This window comes from Limulus polyphemus, unplaced genomic scaffold (genome assembly GCF_000517525.1).
Source record: "Limulus polyphemus unplaced genomic scaffold, Limulus_polyphemus-2.1.2 Scaffold2760, whole genome shotgun sequence".
Classification (NCBI taxonomy): domain Eukaryota; kingdom Metazoa; phylum Arthropoda; class Merostomata; order Xiphosura; family Limulidae; genus Limulus; species Limulus polyphemus.
Window position 1 is genome coordinate 41,256 of NW_013668370.1, and position 20,786 is coordinate 62,041.

At 31.6% G+C, this 20,786-nt stretch overlaps 1 protein-coding gene across 3 annotated transcripts in view; it reads right to left on the minus strand.

Annotated features, from left to right (window-relative positions):
* Window positions 1–2,067: 2,067 nt before the first annotated feature.
* Window positions 2,068–20,786, minus strand: part of LOC106467835 (cell division cycle protein 20 homolog) — a 30,956-nt gene continuing 12,237 nt past the window's right edge. For all 3 annotated transcript variants that reach the window (XM_022396029.1, XM_013928213.2, XM_022396030.1), the window contains exons 3-10: window positions 17,160–17,272; window positions 14,681–14,825; window positions 13,651–13,779; window positions 13,214–13,505; window positions 12,242–12,470; window positions 4,856–4,981; window positions 2,837–2,954; window positions 2,068–2,576 (exon numbers count right to left, since the gene is read on the minus strand). In XM_022396029.1, coding sequence (XP_022251737.1) covers window positions 2,398–2,576; window positions 2,837–2,954; window positions 4,856–4,981; window positions 12,242–12,470; window positions 13,214–13,505; window positions 13,651–13,779; window positions 14,681–14,825; window positions 17,160–17,272 — 1,331 coding nt within the window. In that variant the 3' untranslated portion in view covers window positions 2,068–2,397. The remainder of the gene's footprint in view (window positions 2,577–2,836; window positions 2,955–4,855; window positions 4,982–12,241; window positions 12,471–13,213; window positions 13,506–13,650; window positions 13,780–14,680; window positions 14,826–17,159; window positions 17,273–20,786) is intronic.

Consider the following 20,786-nt stretch of genomic DNA (forward strand, 5'->3'; position numbering starts at 1 on the left):
ACTATTCCATAACTAATGTAGGATGTATTTTTATTCAAATATACTTAAGTAATTTTTTAAATTTCCATGTAGATGTTCTGCTTGTAGTCCTAGCATCCTTCTAAATTGAATGCAGATCATAAATGTTCAATTAAATTCTTGCTATCCAATAGATGTTAGTACCAACTTGAATCCATGTCTGTGTCTATTCTCTGGAGTGAGATAAGCCCATTCCAAGGGATAAAACACAATTAGGCATATTAGTGTTAGTCAGAGGTTCTCTTCCTTGTATGTGTTGTTTGGAGTAGTCATTAACATACAGTTCTGAGCAAAATTGTCATTCTTTCCATTTTATGCAACTAATTCTTCCATGCCATTAGAGAATGTAAATTTCAACACTATGGTAATGCTTCACTGATTCCTGTTGACAATTCAATGAGCCAGGGTGAGAATACTTATCATTCTTCATAATTCCCATATACTTGGTAACTACAAATATCAATAGTATTAAAACTTTGATACCATAAAGATAGTAAAATTCACTTTATCTTTGAAAAGTGCAGAATGTTTTGTAATATGTGCAATGAGAGAAACCCTCAAAAGTTTCTACACATATTGAAGAACTGTTGAATAGAAGTTATTTAGTTTCCAGAAGAGACCCATACAAAGGATTTACTTTCTTTTATATAATTAAGATATTCAAAAAATAGATACGTGATATAAGGAGGGAAAAAATGTTGATAAGCAGAACAATGTAAATTGTTTTAGATGTTCAAAGTTCCAAATGTTATCTGTGCTAGACTTCTCTAATTTCACAAGAATGAAGGCCTAATGAAAAGTAACATTTATTGCAATTCTTTTATCTGAATGAAGAATGGAATTTTCTCATCACTATTATAGTTCACCGATGGCCTCAAAGTGTGTAACGACATTCTTTTGACAACAGGATGCAAACCATGAATCTTCAAATTCAGTCTGGGCACGTAACCAATAGGCCACATCCAGCTTATTCAGATATTGCAAAAACAACTTTGAAATAAGAAGTTTTAATATTCCCACTCTGTATAACATTTCATTATGTTTTGAAGAAGAAGAGTTGTATGTACATCAAAAGACTTTGGAGTACTGTTCTGGTGACAAATCACTCAACTATATTCAAGATTACTAACTGCATATTATGCAGAATATCTTTTCTGTGTTACTCAAGAAAATTTATATATCTTATATAATTAAAGAAAGGTTTGGACTATAATATTAAAATTTTTTAATGTATATTTACTTGTCATACGCTATTCTTATACAACTTTCATTACACTGATTATTTTTTCTTGTACAGGTAGCAATTTTTGTCAAATTTTAAAAAAATAAAGCGTCTTTTTAGGTTTTATCCTACGACTATAATTTATATTTTATGAATTCATTATATAATAAAGTCAAACAATACTTATGTTTTAATGGTTGAAACATTTCTCTTTAACTGACATTTTTAATTACTGTCACACTCTAGCATGTGTTTATTCATTAAGTTTCCAAATGTAACAGTTTTTTTTTTTAAGATTCCTTCTTTACTACATGTAAGGCATGAGCTATCTACATTAAGTTCACTGTGGATAATCAAACCACAGATTTTAGCACTAGAAGTGTGTAAACTTACTATTGAAATAGGGATTTAAAAGCTTCAATCATTAATTGCTGCACACTCGCTCATGTAATATTCCTAAAAAAACTTTGCAAAAGATGAAACTAGTTATGTAACTCACTTAACACACACACACACACACACACACACACACACACACACACACTCAAAGTATTCATTCAATATACTCTAAAAAATTCTACTTAACCAAAACATTATCAATGATGATGGTTCATGTAAAAATGAATATTTTTTTTTGCTCAATTCAGCCCCTTAACTATGTTTGAATTAAAACAATTGTACTTGTGATAACAATTATAACTCTGTATATTTTAAACAGAAGATACTTCATGAAAATGGTATGTCTCTTGAAAATCAAGGTTTAAAATGTGAAACATTACTGCTCATTTTAAAAATACTGCAACAATTATATCATACAAAATGTTCCTTTTAATTAAAAATAACCATTCATACAAAACTATAAAAAAAAATGATTCAAAGGTCAGAACTTTGCTATTGAAATAATTACATGAAATGAAGAAAACGGTTTTCCAGTATTCTTCCTAAATGAAATGCTAAAGTTAATGATATAACCTAGAATAGGATATGTCACAGTCCTTTGGAAAAGGGTAAACTAAGAAAATATATCTGTATACTTTTCACCACAATGTTCTTAAAGCTTATAAAAACTAAATTTACAGTCATACACCTGCATGTCACAATACTTCAAAAAACATTTCACACCATCAAAAAAGTAAATTTTTTTTAATACAAATAAGTTATCTTATGCTGAGGAGCATGGGTCCAGTTGATCTTTGTCCACTGCTTGTGTCCTTTTTCTTTGTAATGCTATCAACAGCAAAACACTTCCAGAGTCTAAGGGTTTCATCGGCACCAGCCGACACAACTGTCGTTCCATCAGGACTCATGGAGAGATGGAGAACACGTGCAGTATGGCCTAAAAAGGATTTTTTTTTTTCAAAAGTAATTATTATCGAATTAAAACACACACACAAACATACACATGTATTTTAAGTTCCAAATCTTCATGTTCATTCTATAAATATTTTGATAATTCTTGCACAACTTTTGGAGGTTCCAAGAACAGTATTGACTGAAAACAAAATTAGATGTTAATTTTTTTTCTATATTCCTGGTAGTATAAGATAAAGTTCATTTTTCATATAGAATTATAATATTAATAAGATACAAACACACCTGTAAGCTCAGCTACTTTTGCCATATTCGGGTACTTCCAGATAATCAGCTCATTGTTTGCATAACCATGGCCTGAAATAATCTCCTTATAGTGACTTGACCAAAGAATGGAACACACCTGTTAGACAAGACACAGTTGTAATAACACATTTAAATCATCAACAAACTTCTATAAAAAAAAAAAAAAAAAGAACTAAGATTGGCAAAATATTACAGTCAGTGTGGTAATAATATGAATTGTTAAAATAGTCAAACAAGCAAAAGTAAAATGATACTCCTTCCTCTATTCCAACAGTTTATAAAGATTACCTGTTTATACAATTCATAGTATTCTCACATTTATCATTCCTTTCAGAGTAACAGATAGGATCCACAAAAACAGATCCATTGAATACTAAGAGTAAAAGTTCATCTGTCCTAGACTCTGACCGAATCTCACACAAAGACTGCATGTTTTAACAAATTTGATATTATATATTTATTTTAATATCAACATTTGTTTAGATTTAGTTCATCTTTTAAAACATGAGTAGCTTATACTGTTAAATATGTATTGCAAAACTCCCGCCTAATCTCCAAAGTTGAAGAAGATTCTCGAGAGTAAGAATCAACAATATATGTATATACGTAAACACTTAAATGTAGTTCAGTATTGTTACGCAAGACTGAAGATCTCAAAACCATTATGGAAACAATGGAGAACCTGCTTGTGTAACTGACAGATCTACTACATGAGCCTTCTTCACCCATCACTGAAACAGTTTTTCAAACCAGAGCCCAACAGATATTCAGTAGATAGCTCCAAGTCTTACTGACCATTACTGGAACTTAACTACTCCTAAGCATGTCAATCACCATTATTCTCTTGATTGCTTGCATGTGCAAGGTTCCAAGACATTTGATTTGTAACCAATGAATATGATCATCATGATGGACTTTTTGTTAGGCTCTGTTGAGTCTAATAAATCTATCAAGCCCAAAGTTGCTGTGGTAGCACTTAAAAATAGGTTTGGTGCTAACAAGGGTAGTAGTAGTAGTAGTAGCAGTATCAACCTTCCACCAGATCAGAAAATTAAGAACAAGATCTTCAACCTCATACAATAAAGAAAGGTCATAATTGAATTTGAGAAAAAAGAAAAAGAGAATCAATTAGTGCGGTAAGGAGATGTGGCCATTGAAGTTAGTTTTAAAGTTCCTTAATTGCCAACTTGAGGAAAATCCTGAAACAGAGAAAGAAGGAAAAGTGTGGTATACAGGCTTAAATGCATTTTTTACCTTCTCATTTTAATGTAGAATTTTTTTAATTTTCATTTAACCTGTATCTATGCAGTTTTTGCACAACATATGGTCCAGAAAATCATTAAAGTTGTTTCATTCTAGCTATCAGTATATTGCTGTAATGCCGCAAGAAAGTCAACAACAGTAGTTTCCTTCTGTGGCAGAATAGACAATATCCACAAGTTAATGCCTCCCCTGTGTTGAATGAAAATGACCAGTTATGTGGGTAATGCTAGTCACTATGGGTAAATCCAACACTTCTTGTTAAGTAAAGAGCATTGGATTCACACAATTGTACCAAGTTTCTACAATCGTGTAGAAGGTACAGTTTACCATCATTCTTTACATAGAGTATGGAACACATTCAATTCAAACTTTGCAAGACCTTGTACTTTACATAAACTATGATACAAAACCAAAATGGATCAAATTCAATATCCAATACCACATACTGATGATTTAAATAAAGTTTATTTTTTTAATATTTTTTGGGGCCAATCATATTTTTAAAGAAAAAATTGTTTGCCCCAAAAGTAAGATTACAAACCTTGCAAATGAGATACATTAATTTAGAAAAAAAAAATGTTGCAAGTCAACATAAATTTTTTCTACACTAATGTGGATGACTACACTTATTAGCATATAGTACCCCAGATGAGAATACTAAACGATATCCTAAAAGCTTAGAGGATGTAGAGGACTCCAAACTGGGATTGCTTTAGAAAAGTTACTTAAAATTACCTGAGACTTTGTGTCCACTGTGTTTAAACAGCTTCCTAGATTAGAGTTCCAGAATCTTATACTCCTGTCTGCAGTACCCCCTCCACTTGCTAAAATATGAGGTTGCCATGGGCACCAAGAAACAGCCTGTTGTAATAAATTAAATTAATTGTAAAAAAAATACATTTGTAAACAGAAAACATGCCATCAACATATTTTTGCAATTTTTTTTAAACAATTTATCATAAGAGTTCCATATTTGAAAATTTACTATATTATTGGAGGTAAACATTTATAAAAGTCAATACAAATACAACAGACTTAAAATGTATGCTTACTCAGTTTAGCATACTCCTATGTCAAGAATGTAAATTAAATAACTTAATTTTTTTTAGTGTATTTGTTTCAATTTTATAAAAAAGCACAGTTGCTATCATATCTTTTAATATTCAAGAGTACTGTTTTAACACCAAAATTAGCACTGAGGAAAATTCCCAGTTTAGGGTGTAGTGTGTAAGACTTTTTTCTGATTGTTCAGTATTTATCTAAGAATTATGACGTGCAACACATATTCATAGAGTATACCCATATTGAAAGTGAAAAAATATTGATTTTTCATGGTATTTAAGTCATATTCCATCATAATAATGCTAATACCCAAAGAATTTTGAGAACTGGAAATGTCAAGATTGGCCAAGTACTAGTAAGACTGCATAGTGCTGGCTGGAATGAGGTTATGTTCACGCTTAGATATCCTGAACTAAAGCTACCTGTTTATACAACTTTAACATGAATAAAACAACTGATCTTACACTGTATAGCTGTAGATGCAGGGATGTGGAATTTTTGTCAATACCTCTTTGTCTAAGGGAAAAATATTGGCTGGAATGAGGTTATGTTTCTGAACTAAAGCTACCTGTTTATACAGGAATTTTTGTCAATACCTCTTTGTCTAAGGGAAAAATGTTGGCTGGAATGAACTTAGATATCCTGAACTAAAGCTACCTGTTTATACAACTTTAATATGAATAAAACAACTGATCTGTATAGCTGTAGATGCAGAGATGTGGAATTTTTGTCAATACCTCTTTGTCTAAGGGAAAAATGTTGGCTGGAATGAGGTTATGTTCACACTTGGATATCCTGAACTAAAGCTACCTGTTTATATAACTTTAATATGAATAAAATAACTGATCTTAAATTGTATAGCTGTATGTGCAGGGATGTGGAATTTTTGTCAATACCTCTTTGTCCAAGGGGAAAATGTTGGCTGGAATGAGGTTATGTTCACACTTGGATATCCTGAACTAAAGCTACCTGTTTATATAACTTTAATATGAATAAAATAACTGATCTTAAATTGTATAGCTGTAGATGCAGGGATGTAGAATTTTTGTAAATATCTTTGTCCAAGGGACAAAATGCTAGAAAAATATATCTACTCCCTTCACACCCTGTAAAACCAACACAAGAAAATAGAATATAAATGAATATTTTGCTGTTGTTTAACATTGAATAAAAACAGTACAATGTCATTGGCAGTTTAATATTCTCAAGATGGCGTATTCTGCATTTTGCATCCAAGCTCCATGTATATATCTATTCACGTATTTTTATGGTTTGTAACATTTAGCAGTTCGGACTTTACACTGCATCGTTCGTGAACTCATAAAGAAACCATGGTTTAGGTTAATGCTACTATGGACTAAAATGATTTCATATATAACACTTGAAAAGCTTTTTGTAATTTTTATTATATTATATATTCTTTCAATAGCTGACAGTCAAATTTTACTGAGGGCCTACTGTAGATAAAAGAAATGTAATATGTTTAATTGAAATACATTTGTTACTCTGTGTGTGTGACTGATAATTTGCAAATTTAAAGGATATACATAGTTTTTATTTGAGGTTTAGAGGTGTGAATTTTTTTGTGTGTGTGTGTGTGTGTGTGTGTGTGTGTGTGTGTGTGTGTGTGTGTGTGTGTGTGTGTGTGTGTGTGTGTGTGCGCGCGCGCGCGCACGAGCGTACACACTAGACTTTGCAGTCTAAAACTTTTAGGAGCTTGCGTAGCTCCTTCAGAATCTATCAAAAGTTTTTTATCTTAGTAACAGAATGAAAGATATGCAGAAACACAAACCACATGTCCAATGGGCAAAGTGTAATGGTAAAACTTTGTACCAGGCAATAGTGTATAATAATAATACACAAAATGAATATTGCTTCATAAATGTTACAGAAAATAACATACAAATATATAATTTCCCAACAAATATAATGATCCATAACTTTTATCCTCATATGAAAATTATTACAGGTCTTCAGTAAATTGGACTACCTACAAAATATCAATATTAAACTGGAAAACTGATGTAAGTTGCTTGCCAATAACTCTGCAGAAAGAGATTAATTCAGTTTGTTTTTGTTTGTTCCTCCACTTATCCTTTCCTGAGGAAAATTTGACAAATTTTTCCATGAACAGTTCTTGAAAATGACAGCAAAATAAGGATACAGTCACATTCTATTTTAGTATTATCAAAATCATATCCTTATCATTCTCTGAAAACTGATCTCAGACAGTACAAGCATGAAATGGGTGGACCATCTGCTGAAAGAGCTGTGAGGATGGTTTTCTTTGTTATACTTGAAATATACAAAAAAAAAAAAAATTTTTAAGTTCTATACAATGTCATTAATTTAATTAAAGTTTTTGTCAAAAAGTGAAAGTGTATACATGTATATCAATCTTGTAGAAAGTTTTGTTACTAAATTTGTAAGAGCTGAAATACCACGTATTTCATCCTTCCATAACTAGTATAGAACAGTGAGTCTCAAAGTGTGGTCCACAGGCAAGTAGTAAAAAATATATCTATTCATGTATACTCACACATTTTTTAAAATTTCCATGTAGTTTATGCATGTAGTTAAGACACTCATTGACCAGATGTCTCAAACTCGTAAATATGTGCTAATCCTTTTACACAGGTAAAATTTACATATTGCAACCTTTCTGCTGAACATTAGTGTATCTAAATATCCGAGTGTTTATTATTGAAAATAATTGGAGTGATCGTGTTCTTTTCAAAGAACTTTTTCCATGATTCTCTAGACAAAATTTAAGAGACCTGCACATGCATGTGTAAGATGCGTTGATATTTAAACCTAAAAAATATATGTTGAAATACATACCAGTAATTTGCATACTTAAGCAGGATGACATACGAGTACAAAGCAAGAGATAAGATAAGGAGTGGGGGGGGGGGGTCATAGTTTTCCTTGATTTTTACATTGTTTGGAATAATTTAACAAATTTTTCCCAACTTTTTTAGCATCTCTTTCAAATACTATGACATCCTAGGCCAATGGCTACCCCGAAAATAATATTGTACTTTATCACTGCATATCTTCATTCTGGTTTCACATTCTCAGATTAAAGACCACCCTCTTATATAACCTTCATTTTTTAATGATATTTCAACTTCTTGCAGAAAAAAAAATGATACTTTGGTATAAAAAACATTAAAATAACAACAACAATAAAAACCATTACCAAAGCCTTGACCTTAATCTTTTGAAGACACTGGCAAATGCTCACCATTTTATCTCCCCCTAAGATGATTGGAGCTACTACTAGCAACAACATCACCCTTCTCTAAAGTCAGCTGTAACTGTGCCATAGTTAAATATTTCATGTAATAAATTAATTAATAAACATTTATGTAGAGAGTTTGGAAAGACAAAATCTACAGTACACAACTGTTTACAGCCACTCTATACTAATTGTATACTGTCTTGTTACACCCCACCCCTCCTACTCCAATTTGATGATGCAGTACCTGTTATATAAATTTGGTCAAAATCCACTCATCCAATCTTTGGATATGTCCATAAGATTGGGGTGAACTTTTATGTACCAGTGATATTTTCACCTGTGGCCTACAAAAGTTAATCAAGTCTGACTTTGTAGCACCCATTATACAAGTTTGGTCAATATCCATTCTTCCTCTATCAAAATGTCCACAAGGTGGGGACATATTTTCTATGTACCAATGACCTTTCAACCTTAACCTTCAAAAGTTAATCAGGTCAAGAACTTTGTAGGTAGTACCTGTTGTACAGGTTTGGTCAAAATCCATCATCTAATCTTGAGTTATATTGTCTACAAGACTGGGATGGACAGACAGGAGAAAACCAATAAGCCCATCTACTTTGAAGTGGGGGCATAAAAAAAATTTGTCATTACAAGTTGCAGTTGAAACTGCTGAAAGCTGGCAAAGCATTAGAAGCCAACAGCCCTAACATTATTTCTATTTTATTATCTCCAACAAGCAACCACTTGTATTTCTAACCATGTGGGCTGACAAACGGTGCAAAGTGCCAGTCTAGCTGGCTGGCTCACATGCTAATTATTTTAACAATGCAACAAGTTGAAGCTGTAGTCTCATAATCCACATTTTATCATGATTAACCTGCAGCTCAAGTGGGAAGTTTAAAAACAACATGGCAACAGCAAGCAAAACAAGCTTGTTAATCACAATTATAATAACCTTCTGTGCTCAGAATGTTGCAGGAAAAATGACTGAAGTTCATATATCATGGTTGTATTAAAATTCCACAGTAAGATTTTGTAATATTTTCTTTGAAATATTAACTACCAATTCTTTTCTAGTTCCTTCCATTTTTTACTAGGAAAGCTGCAACATGAACCAGGAATTTGTGAGCATTAATGTTCAGCCCTAGTAATTTTCATAAAAATGAATCATCTGATACATTGTGCAATTATTCTAGAAAGAAAAAAGGATTATTTACTTCATATTTTTTAAACTTCCATTTTATTCTACAATGGTGATTTTGCAATACTTAAGTGTTAAGGTAGAGAACATAACAGCTAAAATAATTTTAGTGAAATAACTTTTGATTTTCATTTAGGAGGTTTTAGAAGATATGCAAAAAAAAAAAACACAACTTAAAACTGCAACATGGGGGTAAAAATTCTTAATATGAAAATCACCTTGTACTCTGACTTAGTAAAGGTTTTGAAGATTCACAGACAAATCTTTGGTAAAATTTTAAAAATCTGATTTTGTGTACACAAAACTTGTAATTACTAAAAGCTTGCCAGATTTTGTGAGAACACTAACTTTTAATACAGTAAGCGTATGTATAATTTTATTATTACATGATGGTTACAAAGTCAGTCAAAATGACCAAGCCCATACATAGAGTGCTTATGTTGCTCTGAGTATTAATATTGATGTATAATTGAATTATTGTTATAAAATTATTTATATTACTCTACATAATCAGTTCAACTATGTTGTTTAGTTGCCACTCGACCTTATCAGTTCACATGTTTCCTTAATAATATTCATTGTGGGACTGTGAGGTCAAGCCATGGATGCAGGTATTTTATTGGCCTCTTTTCTTTCGAGTATCATTTCACACTTTCTGCATATTTGGCATAAATGCCACACTGAAACATAAACCTCTGTAAAACAGGTCTTGTTCCTGAAGGAATGATTAGATGGATAATATATACTTATACTTGTCAGCAGTTAGGGTGCCATAATTTTGTATAGATCTTTAACACAACTGGCTGAGATGCAGCACCAAACATGTGTTAGTACCCAAACAATCCTAAGAACTTTAGGAGTGAAAAGCAAAGGAAAATGTATTAAAATTGCAACCAGTGCCTATGAGGATTTTGCCCAATAGCAGGACTTGTCATAGCTAGCTGGGATATGACAAGACACAGTAGTAAGCTGAAATGCAACATATATATAAACTGTTTTGGTGTGAACTAGATTAAACCAGTGAAGTGGTTTTTATATATTGGTCCTATTTAAGTCATTTATAAATTAGAAATAGGGTAAGGATCCATAACATATTTACTTATTTAACATTAATGTTTCACAATGACCAATACCATTCTCTCTCCTGTCAAACAATCATTGATTGTTATGAAACAATTTGAATTCATCAGTAAAGATCACCTTCATTCAGCTTTACTCATCTCATTGTTCAAAGTATGATGGCAATTTTGGCTTTAGGTTTAAATCTTTCTCCTAAACATTAGTTGAACACCCACACATCCACTGAAGCCACTTCTTATGTGAATCTTACTATTCTGAAGATGATGTTCATAATTTTCTTACAATTAGGTTAATTGCAAGATCCCTACCATAGTGTCTTGTATTATCTAATGAGTATACTTTGAGTTACTCAACATCACTTTTGCAGAGTTTGTATTTTCTATCTCGACTGAGTCTATTTTCACTGGTACTAGTTTCACATAGTTGTTTATCAGTTTCCTTACTGTTCCTACTGAAACATGAATTTTTGCCTCAATCTGTGATATAAAGTAGTCTTCACCATCCATAATTTTGATTTCTACTCACTTGTATCCCATTTTTGTCCTTAGAGGCACAAATGCATTTACCACCCAACTGCTGCGAATACCGTGACTACTTGTACTTTTATAGAATGGCGAGGCTCTGCCAATTGGTTGGATAACATTGTAGATTGTGAACATGTGATACAGTTCATTTTCATACAAGGGAGGGGGAGCATTCTTATTTAATACTCCTTTCATTCACAGCATACACAAGTATTGTGACACACACGCATACATAAGAAAAAACGTTTACATGACATTAAAGGTACTGTAATGAAAAAAAAAAACTGAAACATGTTGTGCAAGAAAATCAAAACAACTGAAACACTTTTCACATTTTGTTTGTTTGGCTCTATTAAATACTGATATAACTCCGCAACTGAACTGTATATAATGACAACTGTGTTGATAATCATCAACCCAAAGAAGTCTTAAAAAATATTTTATATCCCCCAAGGTTAATATTTTTTTGCACATTACTGTTTCATCGTCTAAAATCTAGTTTGATACATATTAATAAAAGATATTAAATGCATATTACACAACATAAGAAGTAACAAGTAATACATATGACCTTGAAATAATATTTAAACTACTGACAAAACTAGAACATTCTCTAAAGATTTTAGCTAACCTATAATAACATAAAACATATATCAAGTGAAATTGTTTTCATTAAAAAAAAAAATACACCCATACACACACACACAAACAAATACCAACTTAAATTAGCACCCAAAGACAAAAGCTAAACAAACTGGAATTACAAAAAGTTTTAAAAATCTACAAAATATAAAAAAGAGAATTTTTGTCAAAGGAGTACTAGCCTTATCAGAAATGGTGTAAAAGACTGACAGGGATCAAAATACCTCTAAACAAGATTAAAGCATTTAGTTTATGCTTATTAAATCTTTCAGTATGAATTACATTTCTCACACAATATATATATATATAATTTTTTTTTTTTTTTTTTTTTTAAAAAGAGTACAAGGTTTCAAAACAGAAATGCTTACCTTCACAGCTGCTTGATGTTGTGTAAAAGAGTAAATAGGTTGAATATCTGATTGACCAATACTAGCTGGCCATACATTCAAAATATTATCATTGCCCCCACTGGCTAGATACCGACCATCTGGTGACCACTTCAAACCACACACCTCCTGACAGTGACTCAATAAAGAACCAACATGATGATTTGCTACACGCACATCATGATGATGAATAGCACCACTTCTGCAACCACTGAAATGACAGAACAATTTTTAACTAATATAAAAATCTAACAATGAAAGAAAGTAATTAGTTTCATTTTCATAAATTTACTTTAGCATCGTACATAAAAATAGAAATTAATTGTCAAAAATACCTGGAACATAAAAAAAACCAAAACCCTTTAATGTATTACAAAATTGCTCTTTTTTCCAAGCAAAATCTGAACTTTTAAAGCTAAAGAGCATGTTAATGTTAAAATAAAACTCAAAATATAACTTTGGAATTTCAAGGACACTTTATCTTTAGGTCTGGTGCAATATATAGTTGTGGTAACAAATTTGAAACATTGCTCACAACTGCTTTTACTATTAAATACAGGCTTATGTATTCACTGAAGATTAATCCTAAAGAGAAAAATTACATTAGTTAATACAAATATATATATATATATATATATATAAACAATATAAATATTTCTATGCATAATTTATCATTCCTTATAAATATAATAACTAGCCAAAATGTTAATTTAAATATTTGTGTTAATAGATAAATAGATGAACCTCAAAGAAAAAAAAATGTTTAATCTGCTTAATCTCTTTGAAATTGCAATACTGTACCAATCAATAATAATAGTTGTTGATATCGCTGCACAATATAAATACTATGAGATATTAAGCCTTAAAGTGCAAACAAATAGAATTCATGACAGTTAATAACACCCATGTCAACTTCCTTTTATTTTTTTCCTATTCACCCTAAAGTAAACTAACCTCGAGAGAATATAGGCATTCCATGTTAAAGATCCTACACGGGCACTGTGGCTTCTCATAATCCGCACTCGTTTAGGAACTTCCACATCCCACAGCTGCACTTCAGCTGTACTTGTACCAACTGCTAGGTAATTGCCTTCTTTGATCCAAGACACTGATGTGATATACTCATTAGATTCCTCCATCTCCAACAACTGCTGAATTTCTCCTGATCCTGCATTCCACAGATAAACGTGGCCAGCAAGTGCAACAGCAAGATGATTATGTGCACTCCAATCAATAAGGTTCAGGTCTAAAATCAATAGTAAGTTATTATTTTGTTGCTAATTATCTCACAATAGTAATCATGTGTGTACACAAAGAGTAATTGTGAAGAAAAGTTTTAAACATCAAAATCAGAGTAATGATCACATTTTATATAAACTCATGAAACTCACAATAATCATCTACAATCTCTGGTGCATCCAAAATTCTTTCTGGAACCTGTGGAATGTAACGTGCAGTCTTTCTTGTAGATGCTGGAGCCTTACTTGAACTATAAATAACCCTGAGATTGTTGGCATGACCTATAATACAAGAATTATATTTCAGAAACTTAAAAATATGACCCAAAGAATAATCATACTGAATACAAAAAAAACTAACTTTTTTACAGACTAAGTTCTTCAAACATGTTTTAGTCAGCTGTCCACTTAACCTCCAAAATTCTGTAATAACCCAAAAAAGATTGTATTCCAATGTGCTAGGCACCCTTTGTTAAAAGAAAAATCTAATATACAATTAAATATACAAACATAAATTATGCATAATGCTACATTATTCGCACACTTAAATCAATTTAAATTAATATATGGAGATTCAAAACAAAAAAAATAAAAATGCTACAATCTAATCTACCAAATATAATGAATTAGATAATTAGTACCAGATAAAGAAAATGTTGAATTATGCAAATAAATGGACTAGCTAAGCAGCACAGTTTATGTGCACATTTAAGTACAAAAGAAGAGAAGAGAGGGAAGCTCACAATTTTCCCCACTTTCCTTAACTGTTTGACCTATCTTTATAGAAATGGTTAAACAATTTGCCATAGCCAGTGTGTCTAACAAGCAGCTTAAACTATTAAACTATACTGGCACTTATGGATAAAAGAAAAAGTGATGATTGTAAAGTTTATAGATTTGCAACTGAGCTAATAGTGAATGTTAGTTATAATTTGTCAGCCTGCCAACTCATTAATTACTTTCTACAAAAATCCAAAACTACTCTGGTATTAAAGTATGCTATTAACAGAATTTAGGAACTATACAGTGATGTGTGTTTTGTTTTACCATGGCTAAATAAAAACTTAAAGGTAAAAACAAAAAAGGCCTAAAGTCTCTTGAAATAGAAATATCAATTAAAAGTACTGTAAACATTATGAAGTTTGTACAAGTTCATTTATATTGGTAATATAAAACACAGTACCTTCAGGGGCTGGTGGTGCCTTGTTCTGATAAGACAAAATGCGAAAATTTGAGAGATCACCAGCTATGTTTTCACTCATTGATTTATGATACTCCTGTTTATTTGGACTCATTTTCTCATCTTCAGATTTCTGATCTCGGGTTAACTGTTAAAATTAAGAATCAATTTGTCTATTCACAACATAAATTATTCAACTTTTGACTGCTGTGAATCAATAAACCGTTAAAAATCTATAAAATAAAATCTTCTGTTATGAATTTCTCATCACAAAAACATTTCATTTACATTTCTTATATATTTAAAATGATAACAACCTCCCCCATCATATCTTACTTCTTCTGAAAGTTTACTTTCCTAAAATTGGATGATATCAGTTGTTAGTTTTAAACTAGTTTTAACTTATGTTTCAGGTTTTAAGCTTAATTGAAGCACAATACAACTAGAAGAGAATTAATATGTTAAACTGGTAGGGTCTCAGATAATCTGTGGATGAACCGATTGAGTGATAGAATGATAATTTAAGGAATGTCAATTAGGAGTGCAGTAAAAGTCTGAAAACTCATAACTGGACTTATTTGACAGAATTATTTCTTAGTGTGATGATTCATGGTTATACTTGCATACTGTCACCTGATCTCTACAGAAATGAGAGGTTCATGCAGTGATTTCTCACAGATGGAAGAAACAAGACACTGTATTGAAGTCAGAATAAAAATAATGAACATTATTTCCCAATACAGATAAAATGGGAAAAAAGTTTTAAAATGGATTTATCATCTAGTGGAAAGTCTGTGGTAGAGTAATGAAGGCATAATTAAATTACTTAATTTAAAAGTAAATTACGTTTAAACAGAAATAATGAACTTAAGAAAAGCACACACCCATGGTCAGTAGCCCGAAGAGTTGTGATACAACACAAAATTTAAACAGCACGTCTTGACTCCTTCAGGATCAGAGATCAATCTCTAAAAGAATCAAAACTCTTCACATTAAACATTTTCCTTGTAGTTGACCAATTAGAAAAGGGCATCAGGATACAGAAATATCTCTGCCACATGCAACAGCTGCAATATATCTCTCCAACACAAGGTAAAGACAATGCTACTATCACACAACACAGTAAGCAAATTCCTTGACTGGTCAAGGTACCATAACTAACAACTCAAGCCAAAATTTTGCACACAAGCTGAACTTCATTTAGTGTTCTGAAATTTGAAATTAGAAAATTGTTTTTGTGTAAAAAGTATATAATAGTTTGCCTAATGGTGTTTGTTTTAATTAAAAAATGGTTGGAAAGATTTATGGAAAGCAGTATGTTTGTTTTTGAAGATTTGGTGAGTCTTAGGCAAGTGGAGGGGGTAACTAATGAGAGTGAATAACATTTATCTTGTGCATTCTCCTGTTCAGCTGAGCTTCAAAAGTAATGACTATGATCAACAGTATTCAAGTGCTCTTACACATTGTAGCTTTATTCTCCTCAATGATAAACACATTTTGACACATAATGCTTGGAGATGGATTGAATGGGTAACGAAGAAACTTAAATACAAGTTTAACATAACAGCAAATGTACGTTACAACAAGGTTTTGATGATGACAAAACCTTGTCAAAACGTTGTACATTTGCTGTTAAACTTATATCAAAGAGTTTCTTCATTATTATTTCAAGCTGTCTCCAAGCTTTATTAGTCTCAAAGTGGGTTCCTCATCAAACATTGACATGTTTCAGAAAATAATACCCCATAATCTATAAACATTCTTTCATCTAATACAAAGAAAGTTTAACTATTATGCAGATCCCCCCCCCCAAGTTAACTCTACGAGCAAGGTAAATAATATACCAGTACATATATCAATACTGACAATCTGATCAGAATGCCTGAAGGTGTCAAAATGCATCTTCTTCAGGCATTTCAACTTATACATCCATAGCATTTTTACCAATCTTCATGATAATGTATCTTATGGTATGCATTCTTTATTTTTATTGAATAAAGTATCTCCCTGTCCCTTGTTTTCCATTTCATTCTTGCTACGGAACACCTTAAAACCTTCTAAAGTAACATTCTCCTGATCTTCTCTTTACCATAACTGTATATAATGTTTCAGATCTTTCATATAAACAAAACAAAAGCCTCAAATTCTGACAACTAACTGCAGATACTTGTAGAAGTAGTAATAATGTAAAATACCCTGAGCTTGTTATTTTGTAAATTGGTACAATAACTTACTGGCCACATGTCTTTTGAAAGTCTTTGTTTTGTTTTGAAGTTAAGCACAAAGCTACACAATGGGCTATTTGTGCTCTGCCCACCACGGGTATCGAAACCCGGTTTCTAGCATTGCAAGTCCACAGACATACCACTGTGCCACTGGGGGGCCTTTTGAAAGTCAATACCTTTCCTTTGAAGCTCAACAATTCTCCCTCATTTTTAATTTAGCCTAATTATTAAGCAGTGAAATCACTGAAATGACATACCATATAATGACCAATTTCAAACTGCATTCCACTGCGATTTGGTATAAACCGGTCTCCACTGTTTCCTGGTGTCTTTGGTGTTTTGGCTCTTCCTGGTGTTGATTTTGATTTACCTTCAAAATGGAAGTTTTAAAATTATAATCATGTTCACTTAGTATAGCTAATGTGGAAGCAAAGAAACAAAGACTTGGATCAATTTTATTCCTCCCTTCAAGAAAATAAAATTAAAACACTTAATTATTCTAGATTTACTGCCACTTAATAAATCTGAATGTGTAAATTTATCAAAAGTTGATGTTTAAGTAACTTTAGCTAAGTAAATTCATTCATTGACAATCTTTTTCTAGCTGAAGCAGGAGTTAATCTAAAAGGCAGTCAATCATCAACCATTAGAAGATCACAATGATGAATGAATCGTGCAAAATGTGAAAGTTTGAGAAATTTATGTACTTACTAGATTAATTAAAATTTCAGAAAACAGTTTTTCAAACAAACACTGGTTTTCATTAAAAACCAGAAAATTATTACTACCTGCAGTTTAACTATTCAAGTATTACTGATGACACTGGTCTTCAATGTTTTCCAAGAAGAGCAAGCTACCTACTTAGAATAAATTTTTTTTAAAAATCATTCTGATAATAAATAAGTATATCTAATACAATGTATTTTTCTTGCATTATTACTTATGAAGATTAAAATATATCATTTCATCAGTTGGGTACCCTCGACATCAACTATATTTATGATCACAATTCCAACTAGAGAGGCACTCAGTAGAATGCATACCTCTGCCATGTAGCATTGATCATATTCAGCTCTCAAAAAATATGAAAATGGGCTCGTAGTTATCAACAGACAGACCATTTTTGGAAAGGCTGTGAGGAATAACGTTTAACATGTCCCCAAGTTTGATCAAAATCCAATCATTTTTGATGAAGTTATAGAGCAAAAATAGTGAGAAAAATCACTCCCATGTTAACAGATAGGGATTGTTTTGGAATTTTGTGACCTTGACCCTCCAAAAACTAATCACTTCTAAGTTGGGTTATAGTCTAAATGTATACCAATTGTCATCCACGTCCATTCAGCCATTTGAGAAATCTTGCTGACAAACACACAAGAGTGAAAACATAACTTCCACCCACCTTTGGTGGCAGAGGTATTTAATATATCACAAGGTTGGGCCAGCTTAAGTTAGTCCTAAATACATTCAAGCTAAAAATGCAAATCAATCTCTATAATAAAAGAATAACTTTACACAATCCTCTCTAAAACCATCTAATAATGAATGAAAAGCCATTAGGTAGCTCTTCATATGGTAACTTCATAAGAATATGGCTGTTGTTCGTTATTAAGCACAAAGCTACACAAAAAGCTATCTGTGCTCTGTCCACCACAGTTATCAAAACCCAGTTTCTAGTGATACAAGTCCATAGACTTATCACTGTGCCACTGAGGACAGGAATGTGGCATCAAAGATAAATTACCAAGACATGTTACAATTTAGGCGTGGAGTACAGCCAAAAAAAAGTAATGTTTATGAAGATACAAAATAAGGTATTAAATAAAAACTTGAATTGTACAATAAACAGCTAGAATAGTGATTCTGTTAAGTGAAATGTGTCCAATGTAACTGCTACTACTTTAAACTGTCACTAAAACACGTGGAGCAGGCAACAGGAAGCATAGTTAAATCTTCTGTAAAAGCCAAAATGCGAACATGATAGGTTCAACAATAATGATAATAAGGCTTACGAAGTAAAGTTATAACAATCTTAAACATTGCAAAGAAAGTAATTAGCAAAAATTTGTTTAACTTAACTAATGATGTAGTGTCAGACTATATTAGAAAATGTTATATAGCTAGTATTAACCATATATAAGAAATAAAACCAGTAGTGGCCAGTACACTAAAGTGGTTCACTACTACCCTAAACAATTTCTGAAAAAATTAAAGAATGAAAGTTTTTAAAATATTGCAATATTCTGTAAAATTTCTAAATCTGTTGAATATCCCTCAGAATTGAATGAATTTTGTGTTTAAAATGTGACAGAAGAAACCTTGTTTGTTAAAAAGATTATCATCTCTATCCAAGAAGTCTTGTAATGTTGAACAAATTCTATTGCATCTAACAAGCTCCAAGTAGTAAATCCTGCGGCATAAATTGATATATTTGTATTCAGAAACTGAAAGTTTATAACTTCAAAGTTTAAAGTTTCCATTTTCGATAAAACTTTAATTATGCTGATACCTAACTTCAGATATTTGCTTTGTTTTTAGTGAACGTTTTTTTTTTTCTAGAATGAGCTCAGTTGAATAAATATGTTCGGCTGTATCAAAAAAACCTTTATAATTAGGTACGAGAACATCAGTATATCTACGTATGTAACTGAGGTGCAAAGCTTTACTAAGTCTTTCTTACTAATGTAAAATGTAAGATACATGTATAAATTGGTTGATAAAGAAAGTGTGAAAGGTTTGCTAATAAAAATCACTTTTGCAGTCAGGACTATTGAAAAGGTGGTGCAGGCTATGGCAATTCAACATAGGCCTGAGTGTATTATTATTTTGTATTTAAAAGTTTGGCCTTTGGTAAAAATAACTGAGTCAGCAATTTTCAAATACCCAAGTACGTTTACACCAACCAAGTTGAACTTGGAGTCAGTTTGGTCTCAAATAACCCTTTCCATCTGTCCCTTCAATGTACCTGTCAAGATATCAAGAGGTCTGTCTTCCACATCATTGCTTCAACACATTGTTTGATATTTATTTTTGCACCAAATTACATTCATTGTTGCCTTGAGCTGCTTCACACAATCATAGCTGCAGTAATGAGTCTTCTTGTTAAAAATTCAGTTCATAGTCTACTTTGGTAAGTACAGACATTTCTCAAATTTGACCAGTTCACAAAACAATTGGCCTGAAATTTGTGCTCCATTCTCTTTCTTTATTTCACTTTTTCTCATAGGCAGTTGATTGAAAATAAGTTATTACAAGCATAAAAGTGGCTGGTAAAAGGACAGAAAAATTAAAAATGCAAAAACAGGGTAAATAAGTCATTAGCAGCATTTTTAGTTGTTCACATTTATAATTTCTCGTTGTTTACAATACACTTTTTTAAATACATTTGTGATCTCTTATTCTACAGAATGTTCTATTTATTAGTTATCTTGATACATATATAGCACAACTGCCTAAGCTAAGCTTATGTAATTAACTGTAGGCATAGGTCTGCACACAAAGGCTCGCAAAAGCCTTTGTATGGATCTGCTTGTAGTTGAATTCTGGCTTGTTCTGCTTTTAGTATATCCTGATTTAACTACTAGTCATTAATAGCATGGAGTCTTTTGTGCACAAATCACTTAACATTTATATGTTATATTATGTTTAGTAAAAAGCAGCCAGTAACTAAGTGTTGAAAAGAAAAAAAAAAACACCCAATAAAATTGGTTTATTTCCCACTGCATTTTTCTTCAGTTGCTAAGATTATACAGGCAATTAAGATTTAAAGAAGTATTTTGTGAAAATTCATAAAAAAAACAGTAGCAACACCAGTAATAATACACAAATAATTAAAAATTAGAAAACAGAAACAAGTTTATTATTCTCAAGGGCCCGAGTAAAAC